Genomic DNA, 21,102 nt, shown 5'->3' with positions numbered 1-21,102 from the left:
TATGATCCTCGAAGTTTCAGATTGAGATGTTGGGCTTCATTTTATTGGGCTGACATTTTATTTAGACTGATTATATTTAAATGTGTGACCAGCACAAAAAGCGGTATAAATTCAAGTTGGTCACACGTAATACATGGAGCCAAGATACACACTGCTGCATTGCTCGCACGTATTTTAAGTGCATCCAAGGCTGAATTTTGTTGATGCCACAAATATTTAAAGTTAAGCTTAAAGTTAAAGTCACATTAGCAGTAACACTCCTAGGTGGGTGAAATGTGTTCTCTGAATTTGATCCATTCCCTGGGGGAGCGGTGAGCTGCAGACACAGCTGCACTCAGGAACCATTTGGTGGTTTAACCCTAACTGTAATCCTAACATTGACCCTTGCTCTGTGGCCAAGAAAAAAGTTTAGCACTGGCCACACATACTTAAAAAAATACACTTTCCTTCAGAATGAAGAATATTATTATTAAATGTTGTAGTTAAAATAAGTTTCTGTGAACCAATACAAATTTTACTATGTGAGTAGTAATAGCAGACATCCATACAAAAGGCTCTTAGTATTTGTTTTTTTGTAAATAATTGAACCAAGTGATAATTCTGTTTTTATGGAGCGCCTTATCTCTCATAAAACAGGCAGCAGGCCGAAGACGCCCTCCAGGATTTTCTGGAGAAGATCGAGCCAAACAGTTCCACAAACACTGGCCTCTTCTCTCTTCAAGAATATGGTAAACTACACTAGTAGTTTGTGTAAAACATGTCATCTTTTTTTTTTAACTCTGTAGTCCTTGAAAGTTGTTAAAAATGTGTTCAGGTCTGTCTCTTGTGAGGGAGCGGGAGGCTTTCAGGAGAGCCACTATGGAGCCTGCTCAGCAGCTGAGAGATGAGCTGCACCTCAGTTTGTATGAAGGACAACGACTACCACTCGGAGAACATTTAGGACACCTGGATGGAGTAAAACAGCAGGTATGCATGTAAAATTTAAAATTTCGCTAAGTGTCCATAAGTTTATCCACATAAAATTAAGTTTGCAGACCGGATGTACAACTTTTTCAGAATTTTTTTTTTGCATCTGACAGTAAAAGAGAAGCAAATCATTTCAAATAATAGTTTTACAATTATTTTCTGTCATGTAACCACCTAGCTCTTAATCCTGCCTGTTCAGTCAAAGCCTGTGAATTGTAGTTATGTGAAATTCCAGCTATTCAACCTCACACATCAATCAGACGTTCAAACTCTTGTTTTTATGCTGTGAACTTATCTTCTTCAGAACTTTAATTGCCATGCATGGATCTCTGTTTATTAAGAGTCTCTAAGTCACCAGCTCTGCCTTTGACTCTCTGAGGGTTTTTGTGCTCAAAAGATGAATTGTGAGATTAAAGAGTTATCCAGGGTCTTAAAAAAGGGAGTGGGGGGTGCTTGGAGTGAATTGTCTGCTAGACATTTTGTCAGCTTTGTGCTGCTGGTTTCTTTCCCATGACCTCCTTCTATTGGCCCAGAACCTCTGCTTATTTGTTTTTCAACCTTTTGTTTGGTCCCCTCATTTCTTTTAAGTGGAATAGTAATTAAAAACCTCTGGTAAAAAAAAAAAATTCAAAAGCAAATATGTCATAAATTCTTTTTAAAAAATGAATGGAAAGATAACTTTTGGGACCAACTTTCTAAAACAGGTTTTGTGATTTTTGAAATGCTTAAAGCCAATAAATCTTTTTTCAGTTAATAACTCACTTTTTTCTTCTTTCCAACTGTAGTTTATCTTGAAAATTTAATTTCTAGTTTCATAAAAATATATTTATTTATTAGTTTTTTTTTATTTATATTTTATTTCTGTAGTTCAAGTTGTCAAACTCAGTTTAAAATACTGTTAATGTTTTACAACTGACACATTCATTGGACAACATAGGAATTTTCAGTCTAGTACTTGATAAATATGAATTGATATTTTCCTGTCTTTAATATTGATCAACCAGATAAAGGCTGTGAAAGATCATCAGGGAGTTATAATCACAAACCTCCATGAAGAGCAGCGGAACACTGAAGAAGAGATCAGGAGCCTTGATTTAGAGGTAATGTTTTCAATCCCGCATTATAGTTTCTGTATCATTTCAACAAAACATGTCAATGGAGCTAAAAGTTTAAAACCTGATATTTTCAGATTTGAAACTAAAAAATATTGAAAGTGAAAAATAATAATAACATGTTAAAGGGGAAAAAAAGATTTGAAACAGAAAAAAGATATTAAACTTAAATTTTGAGTTTTCATAGTTAAAAACAGAAATTGTGAAGCGGAAAATAATTTTGTTCATGTTTTAAATCTTTATGGCCCAATTTCGCTCCATACACGTCTGCTGCCATGAGGACTCTTCTATTATTTTAGCTCTGGTTTGACAGAGAATATTTAAGTTTACATTAGTGACAATAAAATGCTTTAAAATTTGTATTCACTATAAAATAAATAAATAGTTCCAGAGTCAAGGAATTGTCTTTAAATGTTTCACTTTTTCTTAATTGAATATAGGATGATATGTGTTTGTAAACTAAAAAGTTTTGATATACTTAAATTTTCTTTATTGACTGTTTCTGATACTTAATTTTTAAAATGTATCGTTAAAAAATCTGAAATATATGTACGATTCATGTTACAAAACTTCAAATTATCCCATATGTAAAACAGTTGTAATTTCTTGTCTTTTTGCAGAAATATTTTCCTAGTTCCTCTGATAATTTGGTAAACATCGATGAAGTTCCCATAGAGGTTTTGGATGCAGACTGCCCTTACCCAGAGCTGAAGGAGTCACTGATCCAAGCCTTCCAGTCCATGTCAGAGAGCTACAGGAGTAGGCTGCAGAGTTTGCAGGAGCAACTTCAAAACACAGATAGGTACATTTAAAATCTGTTCAAATAAACTTTTTTTCTGTGACTGAGAGCCTGGATAGACATTTTGGATCATTTTTTTTTATCAAAAAGGGATAAAAGGAAGCACATTTTTTAAGAAAGCTAACAGCTTAAACAGCCACTTACAGTGCTGAAATAGGTTTATTAAATAATGAAAAAAATAAAAATATTAATTTTTGATTGAGTTAATAAAAAAGTCATTATAGTTGACGAAAGCAAATAATGCAAAGACACGGTAGTGACCGCAAAAGCTACAACTGAACAGAACAAAAACAACTAAAAGTACTTATATAATGACTGAATTCTACCTTCAGTCAGTAAATTTGAATTCTTTTTTTTTCAATTAATAACCAAAAAGCCAAAAAAGTTATATTTGTAAAAAAAAGCTTTAAAGTGTGTAAAATTCCCAAAGGAGTCATTTTAAAACTCTTCCTCTATGGTGAATACTTGATTCAAGTGTATAATTGTGAGTGTATAATTGTATTTCATGTAAATTTTAAAGTTTTATTGGTTAGAGGCTCTGATATAAGCCCATATGGGTTTTTTGTCACTTCATGTACATACTTTTTATGTTATATATATATATATATATAAATAACATTCTAGGCCAATAGAGGTGTAGTTTTTTACAGTTGAATGTTTACATATTCTGAACATTTAGCTTCAAAAGAGCACAATGTTTCAAAGAATTTGAAGCTTTTTCTTTTTTATTTTTAGCGATCCCAAAACAGTCTTGTGCTCTTATAGTTATAATGGCTACTTTAAACTTAATGTTTTGATACCATTTTGATAGAAAATCTAAAACCATGCTGAAGAATGAAATAAAAATTACATTTCTTCCAATACTCTATGGCTGCTCTGTTTATACATAATTTGAGTTGAAGACAGCTATAAAGGAAGGACACAGTAATAAAAACACAATAATATCGAGCTACATTATGGATCCACGGTCACTTTCCTGTCAAGAAAGCAGAAATCACTGCTATAAAATAAATAAATAAAATGATATAGTGTTTTCTTGTGTATTTTGTGTTGAAATGATTTTAGGTTTTGTGGCTGGGGTTCCGATGACCACCATGGTTTCCAGTTTGTTGAGTCCATGTACACACAGGACATACCCAGACACAGAACCCTCTGCATGGACATGCTGCAGAGGCTGTTCCCTGAGAAAACAAGACAGGAACTGGTAAGTGGGAAGGAAAAATGACATGTCCCCAGTGGCTTATTAAATAAAACTAAAGTTTATCAAGTTGAAACATCAATGAGTGCACAGCAAGCATAGGCATGCTTACCCAGAAGTCTTTGCTGAAAATAAAACATAAAAATATCTGCAAATTTCAGAGTGAAATAACATGTCTCCCTAATTGATCTGGTGATGTGGACTTCTTTTTGGAGGTGTTGACTCTTCCTGAGAATATCCAGTGAAATCATCCGCAGATCAACAAACGTGTCAGTTTTGTGGTTCGTTTAAGAGCAACATTTCTGTTGAATAAATTTGTCATCAACTAAATGGATTCTTCTGCATTTTTGGTAAATCGGCCTGGTCAGTGAGGAGTGCATGGAAGTCAGTACCTGAGGAGGTTAGCTTGCTAACAACATTCAAGGGCTTCCCAAAAAAATTAAAATGTGGCCTTTTAACTCCTATAGCTGCCCACACTCAAGGATAAGCCATTTTTTGAGGCTTTAATTAAATGCTGTGCTGTTTTGTGTTTTTATCTATTTGTTTAACAAGTGTTTGCATACGTATTTATGCTTATGCTACTGATGAAAACTAGTCCTTGCCTAATTCTGTTTTTTTTTTTTTTAGCCATGTTTAATAATTGTTTTTTTTTTTTTTTAATTGGGTTGCCCACTTTGTACGACTGAGTATTAGGGCCACAAAAAAAGTAATACTACTAGTTTTTTTCTTGCAAATTTACAACTTTAAATCTTATAAATTTGGGATTTTTTTTTCTCTTAAAGTTATGAATTTTTCTGGTACTTTCACACATTTTTTTCTTATAAATTTATGACTTTTTTCTTTACATATATGAGATTTAAAGTAATAAATTTACAACTATATCCTCCTGAGACACGTAAATTTATGGGACAGAGTAATAAATTTACCCTGACTTTTCAAATCATAAATATGCAACTTTATCCTCATAATGATTTTTTCCCCCATAAACTTACAAGATTTAAAGGGTAACCAAACAGGGAAGTTGGAGGCTGACTCCACCCACCATTCTAAAGTCACCAAAAACATGACTTTTTATGAGCGTGGGCCTTGAAAAAAAGCTATTACTATTAAATCTTAGAGCCCCATTTCCACACTTCCATGCATATACATATATATGTGCCACAATAAATGCACACTCATCTAAATAAGTATCCACCTTTGAAGGAGGCAGTCCTGCAGTGTGACTCGCAGCCTCCCTGGTCAATGTAGTGTCATTGCCTGAGCAGAGCAGACAGATACACCTGGACAATGATTTGCTTAGCACACTGCAGGATGTGCCATTTCGCCCACTGTGGACAATTCAAGCTCGCCACCTCTAAGTATTGCCATGACAACAGCCAGGCCCTCTCTCCTCCCTCACCCACATTCAGGAACCGTTTCAGTTCCAGCTGGGTGCCGCATTTAGAGCCATGCTCGTTCAGCCTCGGGGGTACTGCGAGGAGGACAGATGTCTTTCTCCACACTCACACAGAAATGGAATCAGTGCTGGCAGAGCTCTGATTCCGCCAGATTCTGCCATTAGTCATAATTAAACTGCCTTGCTAACCAGTGTGAACTATGGATTGGTGAACTGAGACCCCAATGATTTGATTCCCAAGTCCTGCTTCTCTAGTAGACCTTGACATTTTTAGCAGCCAATTTTTATCCTCTGTAAATAAAAGTAAATCACATAAACATTTATGTTCTATTTAGCATCTAAAATGGCCATTTAAGTTTAAATAATGACTTTTTTTCTCTGTATCCTGGTATATTACTGTGTTTTAGGTGAAGTTTGTAGCAAAAATAAGAAAATAAAAGCCTTGATCACATTTGTTTTTATTGTTTGTTTTCATGCTTTTGCTTTGCAGAGAAATGACCAAAAATAGGGGGTAAAGGCAAAAAGTTTCTTTTAAATACTGTATAATATTCCCTATTTTACCCCTAGTAAAATGAATAATTGCACGTGTAATCCAGGGGAGTTTTGCCATCTTAGCAAAGCAAGCTTGCATGTAGCAGCCTGTAGACTTATACATTGTTTTTTTTTCTTTTTGACCTAAAGTTGAACCAGTTTAAATGTTGCTGACAGATACCTCTGTTTACCTCAAGTCAAGAGCTCCCTCTGCTGGTTGGGGTATTTAGCTGTGTCAAAAAAAAACAAAAAAACTGCAAGTAAGTAAAGGTTCCAGCTGGATTTTTTTTCACTGCTCTAGTCATAATATGCCAAGCCCAAAGCAGGAACAGTTCACTCACCTTGTTGCTTTAATTTGTGCTCATGAAGGCAGCACTCTTCAAACAGAGACAAGCTGTGTGTGCACAACGTCGTGCCAATGTCCACAAGCCTACTGTGTGCGACAGTCAGAGTTCATTGCACAATACGGACAAACATAACAGCACGTGTACCCAGAACTGCTGACGTCCTCTGTACAGTAACACAGGAAAGACCGCGGGGTTTGTCGAAGGTGAGGGCACGGCAAAGTGAAGTATGAAGGGTGAAGTTCCTAAAGTTGCGTGTTAATAAGCAGGACATGCTTCTGTGACATCGGCAGGTCTGTCAGCTCACTCATTTTCAATAAAACCAGTCAGGTGTCTAATGCCTTCATACTGTCAGTTAGCCACTATTAGCCCTTAGATGAATATCATTTCCTCTGTTCCAACGAAGCAGCCAAGTGCTGCAGCCTGTGAGAGCGCTGACACAATGATGAATAGCTATGGGCAGCCTCACACAGAAAGAAACTGTGTTCCTTCAGGATGTTTCACAGCCTAGGAAAGTAAAACCATTTTATCCAACAAAAGTTAGATTTGGAGCAGAGGTGTCCCTACGGAACGGCCGGCATTAATACAGACCGTGTCAGAAAGGTGTGCTTGTAAATATCCTTTAACACACCATCGATTTGCTAGATAAAGCATGTGTTGCTGTCAGTCTAGTTGGATAAACACAATGGTGTTTGATGTGGTGAGTTATTCTGCTGCTGTCCATTGTCCAGGTGGAGCATGAGCGTTTGTGGGACTCGCAGCGCTTCACCCAGACACAGCTGACAGTTGTGACCCAGCAGTGGGAGAGAGACCTGGAGGAGCTGCTGGCCAGAGCCCTGGTCACCCTACAGGAGGCAAAACATGCGCACCAGCAGGAGATGCAGCTCCACAGGGACCGCCAGCACCAGCAGGAGATCTGCTGGCACCTCAAAGAAAAAGTTAGTCACTGATTTTTAAATGCATGTTTTTTTTTGTATTTAAAATCAGTTGACAAAGCTGACTTGCACACACTATCAGCTGATCTGATGTGTTTCGGGGTCAGACAGGCACCACTGTGGGTCTTCCTCATCTGCTGATGAGGCTCTGTTTTCCACCAAGCTGCCTGACAGCAGCTCCCGGTTTAGCTGCCACTTGGGATGGGCTGTGAATGCAAACAAGCTAATAAGGAGGCTTTTGCAAACATGATGCTTCTGTCTCTGAGGAGGGGTGTAGTTCACAGTGACATAACAGATTCATCTGCTGATTACCAGAGCTAAACAAATTGAATTTGTATTTTCCATGAGTGGATATATTTGGTTTTTTTTTTTTAAATACTGTCCTGTAAGAGAAAAACACTTTTTTCCTGTAGTTTTGTTGGTACAAAGTTGAAGATCTGTTGAGCTTTTTATTCATTTTTTTCTGCATTGGCTTTAATTGGACTTAGGTTTTAAGTCTTACATCCACAGAGAAAGTTAAGCAGTTTAATTGATTTTTTCGCTCCTTCCAAGGTGTGCTTCCAGAATTTAATTTGCCTTTTGAATATTAAAGTACAATGAAAAGAATATGATAAGACTTGGAGCACTGATAAGTTGCTGCGGCACAGGTAATTACCTTTTGCCTTTTACAAAAAGCAGCGTCAACCCTGAAAGCTAGCACTGAAGAACAGTTTGCTCCAAAAGAAGCTGTGATTTCATTTTCCTATAAATGCTTCCTGTTGTCATCATCAAGTCAAAAACGTTTTTGTAGACCTCCATGGTCGGAAAATCTTTGACCCTCCTACAGCGTGTGTGAAATTTTGTTAAAACACATTGTTGTAAGAGTCCTTGAGGTTTTTAATCCTCACTGCTTGATCTAAAACCAAATGTTGATTTTTTTTTAAAAGAGCTGAATTCCTTGGGCTTAAAGGATCTTTTTAAGGTGCTATGATAAGGTAGAATTGGTTCTGTAGGAGGAAGCGCTTGTGTTGAGGATAAAATTATGACATGCAGTGCAAGAAGATGCACGTCTGATGAATTTTGAATGAGGTTCAGTGTACTTTCTTAACCTCAAAAATAGATTTCTAGAATTATGTGAAGGGTAAAATGAAAGAGGTTCTACGATATATCAGATACAAAATCTTACAAATTCTTAGTGAATTAGAAAGAACTATTATAATTAAAAAAAAACTGCACCCAAGAGATGCTTTTGTTGCTTTTTAGGCAGTTCAGTTTATCAGGTGGACCTTTTAATTTCTTGTATTCAAGCACCTGTTTTGGCATTTACTCTGGTTTAAACCAATGTGAATGCCTTTGACTGTTTATGAGAACTGGACTGAGTGAGTGTGACGCCACCCGTAAAAAAATTATTAGTTCCAGTTTCAACAAAATGAAATCAGTTTAGCCACCATTTTTTTGTAATACGGCTGTCGCTATGTTGGAACCAGAGATCGCCAGTAAGCATTGATTTAAGTTGGTCTGAGTTGAAGTTTCTATTGTGACCACTCTCACCAATCATGAGTGAGTTTGTTGGATGGCCACACCCCTTCCAGTGAAAGTGGGCTTTGAAGATTCTGTCAATCAAAAAAATTTGGTTTCTTGGAGCCAGCAGGTACTTCCTTTTTGGATTGAAAGAGAGGAGGGGTTACTTAGTCCAATTCTCATATACAGTCAATAGTGCGAGGCATTGACAGAATATAAAGAAGGACAACGTACCTTTGACGTCACCCATAGAAAATGCCTCACTTTCAATTTCAACAAAATGAAGTCAATTCAGTCGCCGTTTTTCCGTGATACAGATGTTGCCATGTTGGAACCATTTATCGCCGTTAAGCATTGCTTAGTTTAAGTCAGTTTGAGTTCACATTTCTATAGCAACCACCATCACCAGTCAGGAGTGAGTTTTTTTGAAGGTCACAACCTTCCACTGAAAGTGGGCTTGGGAGAATCCGTCAATCAAACAATTTTGGTTCCTTGGAGCCAGCGGGGGAGGGGTAACTCAGTCCAGTTCTCACATACAGTCAATAGTGAAAGCTCAGGTGGATGTTTGTTTGGATCTGCTCACTTTTATCTCTGCTGTTCTCATTGTCACACAGTGACATCGTCCTAAAGAAGTAAACTGGATACTTCTTCCCTCTCCCTTTGCTGCTTCAACATTTGTGGGATTTGAAGCTGAACCAAGCTGCTCTGGCAGCTGTGCTATGAGTTAATATTGTATAAAACACTGCCTGTATTACAATGAGGCTTGGGTCAAAGGTTACTGATGGGGAAGTGCATGAAAATGTATATTTTATGGACTGCAATTTAAGAGTGGATTATAGCCATGGTTTGAGTGAAAGGATACTTTCACAATATATAATGGCTACATTTAACTCTTGGAAAATTAGGGGCTATTATAAAAGGTTCATTTTTCCCCCAGACAACTGTCTTCATTTAATATTTTATAATAGTTCAGATGAGAGCGCAGAAAAGCATTATTTGGTCAATCCAGACCTTTTGTTTGGAGGCGAGACTGCGTGTTGCAGTGTGACACTCTTCAGGGGTAGAGGGCGTAAGAAGAACAGATGATTTATTTCTGACTTGTCACACAGACTTCTTTTTGACAACCAAAGAATCTGCTGGATCCATGTGTGGGGGATATGGGTGACACATGACAGCTGTGATCCACAGTTTAAGAGCAGGAGGTGTCACACATTGGCAGGGATGAAACAAGATGGACGATTGAAACATCGAGTCTGAATTTCATGCCTGAGACATTTCTCATCTCGCTGCGTTTTATCGCTGAAAGACAGGCTCTTCTTTTCAACTCATTAGCCGTTTGTTTGGTGCTATTCTGGCTGCTTTAATTAGCCGGTATTGTTCTTGATTTTGTTGTTCATTCCAGGCTTTTATTTTGTCTTTGCCTTCGCGTTACCTCCTCCTTATATCTCGCCCCCAGGCGTCTTTGATGAGTGATTGTGTTTTCCACATGAGTGAATCGAGCCTGGAGGGATGACAGATTGTTGCAACATGTTCAGGTGTTGAGGAGATGAGAGGGCCAGCAGGGCAAGCGCCGGAACAATAAAAAGGGGAGGGATTTTCTTTTTGTTCCGACAGTTATTGCATTGAACCGTGGACATGGAAAATAAATATATATATTAGTGCATGTAAATGTATTCAACGTGTGTTTCAGTAGTAAGGATATTCTCTGGGCAGCATGTCTGTGTATCCTCAGTAGTTGATACCAGTGTAAGCCACACAAGGTCAGAGCTGACAGCTCTCTGAAGAGTTAATGAGTCACGCGTGCAGATTTTCTTCTTTCCAGAGTAAAGAACCACAGAGAATTTCTGATTCTTCCAGCTGTGGAACTACGACTATAATTACACGGTTTCCTTTTTAGTCATCTCATAATGGACATTAGTGCTTGTCCCTATAAAGATTTCCCTGCCTTGTGTAATAACTCCGCCCGACTCGAGCGGTCCCACATGTGGAGGAGTGATGCTTCATTTTCCGATGATGACTTGCTGGTTTTTCATAAGTTTATATTGAAAATTTCCACACTTTATGTATAGTGAAGGCTTGTCATGAAGTGGCATGCAGCAAGAAAAGTTCCAGAGTTGCTGCAACGCCCCCGACAGAAGAGATTTAATTGTGCAGCGATGCTAACAAAAGCTTTGAGCGGGCTGCAGCGCCCAGATAAAAACACTATCATTCTTTTGTCATTCTGACATCTCCCAACGCCTTTTTTTTTTTTTTTTTTTGCTGCCATGAAAAAGGATGAAGTTTCATTTAAATTCCCCAGAAAACGAGATTCCACTGACAAATATGCTGTTCATAATGACCTTTTTTTTCATTGTGTTCCCAAAAAATTCCTTTTCTGCAAGTCACACCATGTCCTCTCAATAGGTTTTTATTGGGCACTGTTATACTGCTGTCCCGTGTGATTTCATACAGTAAAATGATTTAATATGTTCTCTAACTTCAAACAGATACAAAGATAACAAATTAAAGGATTCAAATATTTAAAATAAAAGCCCCACGATTCACTTGGGTTTGGCTAATAGAGACATTTAATCTAAATTAGATTCAACTTATGTGAATGATTTGATTGTTTGTGTATATTTGTCCTTTTCAAAAGAACAAAAAAATGTATTTAAATTGTTTGGACATCCTAAAAGGGTGCAGAAAACTCAAATGCTTTCTACAGTAAAAGAATAAAAGTAGTGGAATCTGTTTGTCGCCACCCTTCAAGCATCACTCTGCTTTGGTGGAGCTTCACAAATGTCAAAACGTTCCACTCTGATAAAAATCCTGTTTTGCTGCTTTTAACATGTTCTTGTGGCTTTTTTTGATGATGATGGAGGACATGTATTTGGCATAGACATAACTTTGTCATAGAAAACGACACAGGTTTTTGATTTTGACAAAAAACTTCATAATCATGTTTAAAAGACCACTGGGAAAACCTTTAAAAAGCACTCATGAGAAGATTTGTTTTTCAAAAAATAAAATATTTTTACAATTTTACTCACTTTAGATTTTAAATAACTTAGCTGTTTTTTTTGTTTTGATTACGCTTAGGATCATATTTTTTAACAGCTGTTTGACAATAATTTGCATAGTTTTTCCCATTATCTCATTTGAATTAACGTAATAAATAAAGATGAAACTGCGTTGGTAATCAAATTTCATTGGAACTAGATGTACCTACAAAGCCTTTTAGCATTTTGCTAATACAATTATTTTTTATTTAAACTTTGTTTATCCTGGCAGGACAGATTAAGAACAACATTTTTATTTACAACTGTTTCCTGGCAAAAGGCAAGACCTTTTTGAGAAAATAAAGTAAGGGGTTACAAGAACGAGAAATAAAACTGAATAGAATAAGAAAAAAAATCACAATCTAAAAATGTTAAAAACCCCAAAAAATTGCAGTTTAAAATTGTATTTAGGATGGGTTTTCAAATCTGTGTATTAAAGGTTTAGTTTGTTTTTCAGTGATTGTCATATGTAATTTAAATTAGCAGATTGGGTGAAACAAATGTAATTTACATGTTAAGAAACACTAATAAACAAAACAAGTGATTTTAACTTTCCAGGTAAAATAAGTGCCTGTTCATTTTTTTTCTCAACTTGGCCACTCAGGACTGATATGCAGGCTACGAATTCCATAAAAAATGATTTTACTGAAAGTGATTATGTGAAAATATTATGATTTTTAAAAAGAGGAAATGTTTTATCTTGGGGTTTAACGGTGTTAAGTAGGAGAGGATTAGATGGTGGATCATTTTTAAAGTCCCCTTTCAAACACGCAGCAGCTGCTGCCGCTTCGGGAAGACTATTAAACGCAATTGACTTGATGATAACGACTGGTGCTAATGTGTGTGAGGCCAAGCTAATTTTCATCTTATTCCTTTGGGGGTTTCTAAGCTCTCTGCTGAAAGATCTGCAAATCCGTCTCTCAAGTCGGAATGCCACACTTCAACACCCAGCAGACCAGTGACAAGCTGCTCCCCTAACTAACCCTTCGCTCATCCCTTCCCCAGCTTTGGCTGGTGTGTAAAAAAACGTGCGGATGAAGCTTTTCAACTCATAGAATTGGCCATTATCTAAACAAAATGCATTTCTGATATTGTTTGTATAAAATGAACAAATGAATAAGAATTTCATGCTCAAAAAGAACATTTTTCTCTCCTGAAACAGCACTTCTCCATGTGTGTGCTTCAGTGCTTTTGATGGATCCTAAGGGGATTTAGCATGAAGTGAAAAAAGCGCTTCTGTCACCTCCTCTGGAATTCATGCAGCACTTTGTCAGCCAGTTGTCTGCGTGTAATTCCTTCGGAGCAGCTGCCGGATTGACAATAATCTCGTGTGTTTGTAGCTGCAGCAGTGGCGGGCCCAGCAGGAAGAGGTGGCAAAGCTGGAGGCAGCCATAGCAGCGCGACAACGAGAGGAAGAGAAGGCGAGGGTGAAGAGGGAGAAAGAGAAGGAAGCTGCCGTCAGGCTGCAGCACAAGGAAAAAGTAAGTCTGCTTTAAAGGTCGGCTGAAAGGGCAGCAAATAAATGGGGTTTTACCTGGAATCAGCAGCTTTTGTGAGTATATCTAATCAAAAGTTTACATATTTCTGTAAACGACAGCAACATTTAGAGCTTTCTTTGCTGTAGTTAAAGGGATAAAAAACATATTTTTTTATGCATTCTGTTTACTTAACACGATAGGATCAAAATGTGGAGAACCTGGTGGATAAATTGCATTGATTTGAACAATGTTAAATTGGATGCACATGCTGTTACAATTATTTGGGGCTTTTGATGTTTTTCTCTGCGTTTACTGAAGGCGCAGGTGTGATAACATCATATTCCTGGCTGTTTAATTAACTTGCTCCTCGGGGGTCTGCTAGGAGACTATGGGCAACCTGAGACACGCACTGATTAATGAGGACATTTAGGCCTCATTGGATTCCATAATTTAGCACAATAGTCAGGGAGTCATTGAAATAACTCATTGTCTCTGTTTACACTTATCTGATTTCGGCTCTATCTCAATCAATAGGACATGATGATCCTCAGAGTTTTATGAGTCAGCCAGGCAGTGATTGTGTGCCTGTTATTCATCGAAAGTTTTGTGTAATCTTTGTTTTGTTTTTCTCAGGTGAGACAGTTTTATTTGACACAGGAAAAGAGGAGGGAGGCGCTGGAGCAGAGGGAGGAGGAGAGACTGGCTGCTCTGAGGAGTGTCATGGAGGAGCAGGCGAGGCGGGACAGGCAAAGGTAAGTATTGCAACGTTGGATCCAGGTTTTTAATTTGAATGTCCTGAAAAGACATTTAAGAGCTATGCCTGAATTCCCACCATAATCCATAAATACTAAAAAACTATATAGTGCAGGACTATATAGGATCCTGGATTTTAAAAGCAATGGTGACATCACTGATTTCACGAAATGAAAATTGAATCAATACAAACATTTTACGACGTCTCTTTATTCAGACTTTGCCAGTATATCTAAAAAAAAAGGCCTTTTAGTTTGCTTTACGTTCATTTAAAGGCGGTATATGGCGAAAAAACAACTTTTTGAGCTTTTAAGTGCATTATAATGTTCATTCCTCACTATAAAGAACCCCAAAGCGATATTTTGATCCATTCACGCATTTCTGAGTAATCCTCTTAAAACCTGCACTCTCTGCAGCAACGAAAACAAGCAGGTCCTCACTTGCTGATGTCACAGAGTGAAGATGGCCGCCTTCCGGAAGAGTCTGTGCTGCTAGCTCCACCCCAAGTCTAACACAAACACACAACCACTCTCTTATGGGGATCATCAGCAAAGTGTTATTTTAGCATCAACTTTGAGAAAAAGTGGCTCATTTTGTATCTAATCTGCAGAGAAAACAACAATGTCTTTCAAGTGGAGAAAATGTTTTTTAGGTTATGAGAGAAACTTCTCTTAGCTTTTCATTTACCAGTCAGAAGCGTCCTGCAGACGTCTTTGGGGTCGCTGTGGTACCTCGTGCACTTCAAATTCCAGATCGGACTGTGGGTTAAGAGAGTAAAGCTTCAAAATATCCAAATCCAAAGTTTGGAGATTGTTTGTTTGCATGCACGGACATGTGTAGACACGCTGAGGAACACCGGCTTTAGGATGACGTCATGAAATGGGCGTAACCAACAAGGAGCAAAAGGCGGTGCCTCAGAGATGGAGTCGTTTTACTTCTGGGTATGAAAAGAGTCCACAAAAATAAGTCAAATTTAATAAAATCATTTGTTTTTTTGTGTTCCAAAGATAATACATGTTCATATACATATGTCTATAGTTTACTCTGAAAGTCTTGAGGATATCATGGTATGGGCTCTTTAAAACTTTTTGGTTTAAAGACCCACTCCAAAGAAATGTTTTTGTGGCATTTTTCTTTAAAAAAATGGAGAGCCATAAATAAAAATAAGCTTGAAATTTTCTTTCCGAGTATTTCTTTACTCAAATCATGGTGAATCAGGTCCAGACGAGCAAAAATTACATTGGAAAATGCTTGTAGGTGTGACGTAGAAGCCACAAGTTCCTTGCTCTACTTCATTCTGATTCTGTAGATGTATGTACGTCTTATTTCTCCTCATCTGAGTTGACATCTGGCTCAGAACTGTACGGCTGGATGGCTCAGAAATTGCTCGCCATTTTTGTTGCACTCCTAACGTTAGGTTAAGTGTGAGAGGGCTGTAAGCTAGCAGAAAAGTGCGTAAATATAAGTGACGGGAAGTGGGAGTGGGCTTACTCCTCATTTCTAATGAACTACTGCCAGAAACTACATCCTAGAAAATGACGATTTTTTTTTTGGCTTCATAATCAAAAGATTATTGGAGTGGGACTTTAAATTCTAACTAAAATTCATGGTTAAAAACTGGAGACTGACTCCATGATAAAGAAAGTCCTCCTCTACTCAACAACAAACACATTTTTTCCACATTTCCAGAATTTTTAATCCCCGTTTTCGCTCTTGCAAATTATAGAGCTATATTTTGTGTCTTTACACTGCTCCAGGATAAATCTACAAGAACGTAAATATGTTTTAATAAAAAGAAAGAGTACTAGCTGATCAAAGTGGACTGAGTTTGGTTCAAATGTCTAAGTCCTTCAGTGCGTAAAAATACAACCACTTACACGACCCAGAAACTGTCTCACCGTGACTTTACAATAACTTTCTTTCCTTGCACACAAACCTTTGCTTCCTTCTCTTAAATCATTACTGCGGAATGCTTTTGTGTCTTAGGGCCAGCAGCCTCCAGCCTTTTGGCCTTGTTTCCCCATTTGAGAAGTGGTTCACTGCTTGTCCTCTGAGAGGAGTTAGAGCTCTGTGTTTCAACGTGACTTTGCTCATGTCAGTTTATCTTAAAGAAAAGAAAAAAATACTTGACTCAGTGGATGAGTTATCTTATTAATTTCTTTTTATATTTTCATTAACATTGAATATAACTCAAATTGCTCAAAAATGTATTGGATAGATGTGGATCAGGTGAAGGGTGACAGAAATTTGATTTACTTGCTGGAGCTTGAATGGAAAGCAAACATTGTAAGCATCATCGGTGTGCACGCTTCAGTGGGAATCCGCACTTTAGTAAAGTGCAAACTTTTTTTTTTGTCTTTGACAACATGGAATTTTTGTAAACATTTCTAAATGGAATTTTTTTTTTGGCGTTTGAAACCGTTTTATGAATTGCCTAAATCTTTTTTTGTGTTAAAACAAATTAAAAATGAAGATTACACCTAAATTACATTATTCTACGGGTCTTATAGTGATGTTTTTTGATAGATGTTGACACCTTAAGGGAAAAATTTGCCATTTATGTTGTATATATGTGTAACACTGTAATGAAAAAGTCCTCTCAGCTTTACCAACAAAGGCTCACGTTACCAAGTGTTTGATTCATTGAGCAATCATATATTACGTGTGTAAATTAGTTCAGAAAAACCCAAGGATAACACATGAGTAGAATTATTTTTTACTTTTTTAAGGGATTTTTTTTTTGTCAATTTTGATAGTCACAAATAAAGAAGAAACACATTGGAAGACATATATTAAGATAATTAGGCTCAAAATTGAATTTCGGAGAATGTCTTCATTCGAGTTGTTGTGGATCAGGAGCACACAAAAAAACAGCTTGAAAAAGAGTTTATTTGTGACATTGAAGATGTGCTGGGCGGGTCACAAGCTCCCACAAAAGAGATGGGAAAGGGGGCGTTGTTGCTCCACACTGATGGTCCTCAACTCAGAGACGAATTTCTGATCAACTACTGCCGCTCTGCAGAAACTATGTTGTAGAAAAACTACAATTTTTTTTTTTTTAATTTTGGCTAAAAGTGATATAATCATAATTAAAAGTCTACTTTTGCAATGGATCATAAGATGATTGGATTTGGACTTCAGGTCATATTTAAAGTTTTAGAATATTATAATTTTTAAAATCTTTTTTCTCCTTTGTCTCTGTTTTCCTCCCACCCTGTTGAGCTTCAAACTGCACTCATGAATCATCTGCTTGGTGTTTTCTTTCATGAGCACAAAATGTTCAGAGATAGTTTCTCTCATAATACTGGAAATGAGCTGCAGTGTGTAATACTTCACAAACATTCTCCGTTTTTATCAGTTTTGGGGTCTTTTCAAAGATATGTGATGTTTAGCAAAGCATAAGAATTTTATTTTAGTAATGTATAAATAAATAACATTTGTCTTCCTGGAAAAACTGTGAAAATGTTCCAATTTCTTACCGTTTTTGCCCCCTTTGACAGACCATGAAGTACTAAACTTGACTTCTGTCATCTGTTTCTACTGACACGCTCAGACTTGCATTAATGCATTCAAATGGGGGACGATTTTGGCTATGAGGTTAAACTGGGGGGCTGAGAAAAAGATAAAAACTGATGATGGAGTGAGGAGTCTCTCCCTGGCTCCGTCACAGCCGCCGGCAGGCTGTGCGGGAACTGATAGGTAATGCTGCCCGTGGCCATGGCAAAAGAAGAGAAGCATCTTGCAAGTCTGATGTCCACATCCTCTCTCTGCTCCCCTCAGGGTGCAGTTACGGGCAGATATGTTGCTGCGGCGGCAAGAAGAGAGAGGGGAGCTGGAGCTTGAGCGGCAGAGAGAAGAACAAGCCAGACAGAATCGTCTGGAAGCTCTCAGAAAGCAGGTCAATCATTAGCCAGGCTTTACACTTTCAGCCTGCCGGTTTTCCTGTCAGATAAGATTAGTGACAAGGGTAAAAAAAACTGAATTTACCTGAGAAGAGACATCAGTGCCACCTAATGGCTTACTGTAAAAATACTGTTGCTGTTGACTTTGCATAATGGGTTTTATTTATATAATTTTAGGTGGAGGTGGTGGCAGAGGCAGATCCAGTGAGGATGACGGCTAACACCAAAGCTTGGAGCAGCCGGATGCTGGATAAAGAGTACCAGAAGCCTCTCTACAGCCTCAACACATACACCGACACACAGGCACGGTTAAAAATCAACCTTAGTTGTTGTTAGAAAGATTAAAAAACTCCATCTTTAACTCGAATGTTTTAAGTTTAACGTTTTATGTTTCGTTTCTTTCTCTTTAAAATGACCCCTTCTTATTATGTAAGATTTGTCCTGGTCAAACAGAACTCATTTCAACTAAAACCCCAAGGACACTTTATCAATATGTAAACTTTGGAGTCTGACTGTCATTATGTACAGAACATGTTAAGATTAGTCATTATTTAGTCATTATGTAACATAAGCGGTGATTTATGGTTGTCAAACTTTGGATTTTCTCTTCTGCTAGCAAACAATGCAGATTAATCTTTCTCCTTTTTTATTTTTTTTGATAAACAAAAACAAAAAATTATATTTATTTATCATGAATTTCCAAATGTCTCCTTTCCAGATAGTGTCTGATCCGAGACTGCGGGTCGAGCAGGCTCTGCGGGAGGCTGGGCTGCACCAAAGCCGCTACGCCACAAAGGTTCTGTCTGAAGTCAAACCCCTCAAACCGCCTCGACGTGACACCAAATCCAAGCTTAAGTTTTGATCGTTTTTTATTTTAGTCAAGTCTGAGCCTGACTGGGATCTTGCATTGAATATTTGCACAAGTATTTTATTTAGCGTGGGAAAAAAAACCCAGATAACTCCTGAAATAACTTTGTTAATCTGTCATAAAAGCAGATAAAGTAAACCCAATATGTGACCTCTGCACCTTTTCTGCAGGATTTTTTTGGTTTTAAATTTATATTAAAACTTATATTTGAAATGCACCTCTCAAACTTGTTTGATAACAAATTTACAAAACAAAAGTTTTTCTTTTGTCACAGTAAATAAATTTTATTCAGAATTTAATAGTTTGTGGTCTATGTGCAATTTACAACCGTTGTAGTAATATGGAAACCAGTCGACATAACATTTTTATTTGCTCACATAAATATCAAAGGATTTTAAAAAAAGATCCAACAAACCAAATATATTTGGCTTATTGAACAAATCATTTAAGACTTAAATAGGTGCCCACTTTACATATCACCAATCAATATATACATGTCTAAATGTTACATATTTACAGTTGTTTAAATATCCGGGGCTTCAGGGAATAAGTCCAAGGCGTTTCTTGATAAAGTAAGCAACCAGGATTTGAGGTCTCTGCTGATACTCCACCAGAACCTCATGAGAAGAGGTGATCTGATCTCCTTCAAAGCGGTTCAGTAACGCAACACAGACCACAGCAGCTGAGGAGGGGGGGAAAGGATCAGCGATAGGTCAGTTGTCATGTTATTCAGACCGTACAAGCGAGAACTGCTCAGGAGTTTTACCTTTGAGGCCGCAGACGCGGCACATGGCAGCGAAGACGGTGGATTCCATCTCGATGTTTCTCACTCCAGCTTCATACGCTTTCTTCAGATACTCCAGCTTCTCCTCGTGAGAGAAGGAGCAGAGAGCTCCATCCAGCCGGCCCTGACCTGCACAGCCACAGAGATGGATTTGTTGAGATTTATTCCCAAATGTGACTGAAATAAAAACGTTTCTCTTTTTTTAATACCTTCATAGAAGTCATGGGTGCACATGGTGTTTCCAATAACAGTTGGAAAGCTCTCAAGTTCAGAGGCGTACTGCAGAAGCTCACTCGCCACCTCTTCGTCCAACTCTGTACTCCTGGTGATGACCTTACCCAGAACCACTTGCTCAAACTGGGGGCGGAAAGAGTAGTCCACTGCTTTATCTGTTATCACCACCGTTCCTGGATTTAAACCTGGAGAAGACATTTCTATCTCAATATTTTGGCAAACCCAAGTCCCATTGATAAAAGACAACTCTGAAAGATTTTCTGGTGCCTTAAAAAAAAAAAAACGTACCAACTCCTCCAGATGTTCCCAGACGAAACAAAACCACATCCTGGCAGTGAGCATGATGCAGCAGCTTGATGAGCTCATGCATCATGATTGAGATGGATGGGACGCCCATGCCGTGCTGTCACATGTCAAAACACGGTAAATCAGTTCAAAACCCTCAGTTCTAACAATAAGTAGATATACATTGAAATACTTACGCTTATAGAAAGCACTGGCCCCACTTTGTACATGGAGTAGCGATCCGTTCCCTCACAGATGTCTTGAATGTCGTCTGGGTTTCCAGGAATGTTTAACTCTTGGTGGATGAAGTGGGCGAAAGCCTTCATTCGATTAGCGCTTCCACCAACACACACAAACTAAAAAGACAAAAGAACAATTTAACTCTGGTTTCTCTTTAAATCTTACAAAGATTTAAAACGCTTTACAAACTTTGATATCTCCAAACATCTTTGGGAGGTTGTGCGTCTTTGTGCTCAGGCTGAAGTGGTACAGAATGTCCTCCTCCATGGTGTCAAGATAAGGATTTTTCACATGGACCTGTTGTCTGAAAGTGTTGTTCTGCATAAATAGATGCCCAGAAGTATATTTGAACAAATATTATTTTACTTACTTGATGTAATCCTCGTGCTCTTTTGCCAAGCGGTTCAGAAGAAGCATTGCCATGGCAGTAGGAGATGCTTTGAAGCAAAGTTTTAAAAAAAAATGTTTTCGCCGGTCGATGCAAAATCTGAGCTCCTGTCTCTTTCAATTAAAAGAGAGTTTTAACTGCAGAGTTAATATAGCAGTGACTCTTGACCCAACAGCTGATTGGTCGTGTGGAGAGGAGTAGCAACAGTCCCTGCCCTGATTCAGATGTACCGACTCCAAACAAACACAGCAAGGGCTATAACATAAAATATTTGCACAAGGCATTAAATGTGCAAACGGGAAAACCTACATTCCATATAACTACTGCTGAGGTTAAAGTTTACACACACGT

General features: G+C 37.8%; 2 protein-coding genes across 6 annotated transcripts in view; one reads left to right on the top strand and one right to left on the bottom strand.

The window, feature by feature from the left end:
• The window catches only part of LOC112155431 (coiled-coil domain-containing protein 148), a 25,592-nt gene extending 6,377 nt beyond the window's left edge, over positions 1 to 19,215 (top strand). For 3 of the 5 annotated variants that reach the window (XM_024287043.2, XM_024287045.2, XM_024287046.2), the window contains 11 exons: positions 637 to 728; positions 815 to 966; positions 1,971 to 2,066; positions 2,699 to 2,880; positions 3,943 to 4,081; positions 7,078 to 7,284; positions 13,160 to 13,300; positions 13,931 to 14,049; positions 17,831 to 17,948; positions 18,130 to 18,255; positions 18,671 to 19,215. In XM_024287043.2, the coding sequence (XP_024142811.1) occupies positions 637 to 728; positions 815 to 966; positions 1,971 to 2,066; positions 2,699 to 2,880; positions 3,943 to 4,081; positions 7,078 to 7,284; positions 13,160 to 13,300; positions 13,931 to 14,049; positions 17,831 to 17,948; positions 18,130 to 18,255; positions 18,671 to 18,814 (1,516 nt within the window). In that variant the 3' untranslated portion in view covers positions 18,815 to 19,215. The remainder of the gene's footprint in view (positions 1 to 636; positions 729 to 814; positions 967 to 1,970; positions 2,067 to 2,698; positions 2,881 to 3,942; positions 4,082 to 7,077; positions 7,285 to 13,159; positions 13,301 to 13,930; positions 14,050 to 17,830; positions 17,949 to 18,129; positions 18,256 to 18,670) is intronic. The other 2 variants (XR_004946933.1, XM_024287044.2) reach the window with 2 other exon arrangements.
• upp2 (uridine phosphorylase 2) lies at positions 19,172 to 21,050 on the bottom strand. Its single transcript, XM_024287047.2, has 7 exons — positions 20,734 to 21,050; positions 20,553 to 20,667; positions 20,321 to 20,479; positions 20,127 to 20,241; positions 19,814 to 20,023; positions 19,587 to 19,733; positions 19,172 to 19,502 (listed from the first exon to the last, which is right to left on the bottom strand). Exons 1-7 carry the CDS (start codon positions 20,784 to 20,786, stop codon positions 19,360 to 19,362), a joined length of 942 nt encoding a protein of 313 aa, XP_024142815.1. The 5' UTR covers positions 20,787 to 21,050; the 3' UTR covers positions 19,172 to 19,359.
• Between the last annotated feature and the right edge of the window lie 52 nt (positions 21,051 to 21,102).

This window comes from Oryzias melastigma, linkage group LG21 (genome assembly GCF_002922805.2).
Source record: "Oryzias melastigma strain HK-1 linkage group LG21, ASM292280v2, whole genome shotgun sequence".
NCBI classification, from domain to species: Eukaryota; Metazoa; Chordata; class Actinopteri; order Beloniformes; family Adrianichthyidae; genus Oryzias; species Oryzias melastigma.
Note: the sequence above shows the minus strand (reverse complement) of the source record. Positions and strands in the feature narration are given on the sequence as shown.

Bases quoted from the DNA above. Each gene is read 5' to 3' on its own strand.
- upp2 (XM_024287047.2), bottom strand. From the start codon at position 20,786: ATGGCAATGCTTCTTCTGAACCGCTTGGCAAAAGAGCACGAGGATTAC. The intron at 20,480-20,552 runs GTTTGTAAAGCG...TTGTCTTTTTAG, and splicing joins AGATGTTTGGAGATATCAAA to TTTGTGTGTGTTGGTGGAAG. The intron at 20,242-20,320 runs GTAAGTATTTCA...GACATGTGACAG, and splicing joins GGCCAGTGCTTTCTATAAGC to CACGGCATGGGCGTCCCATC.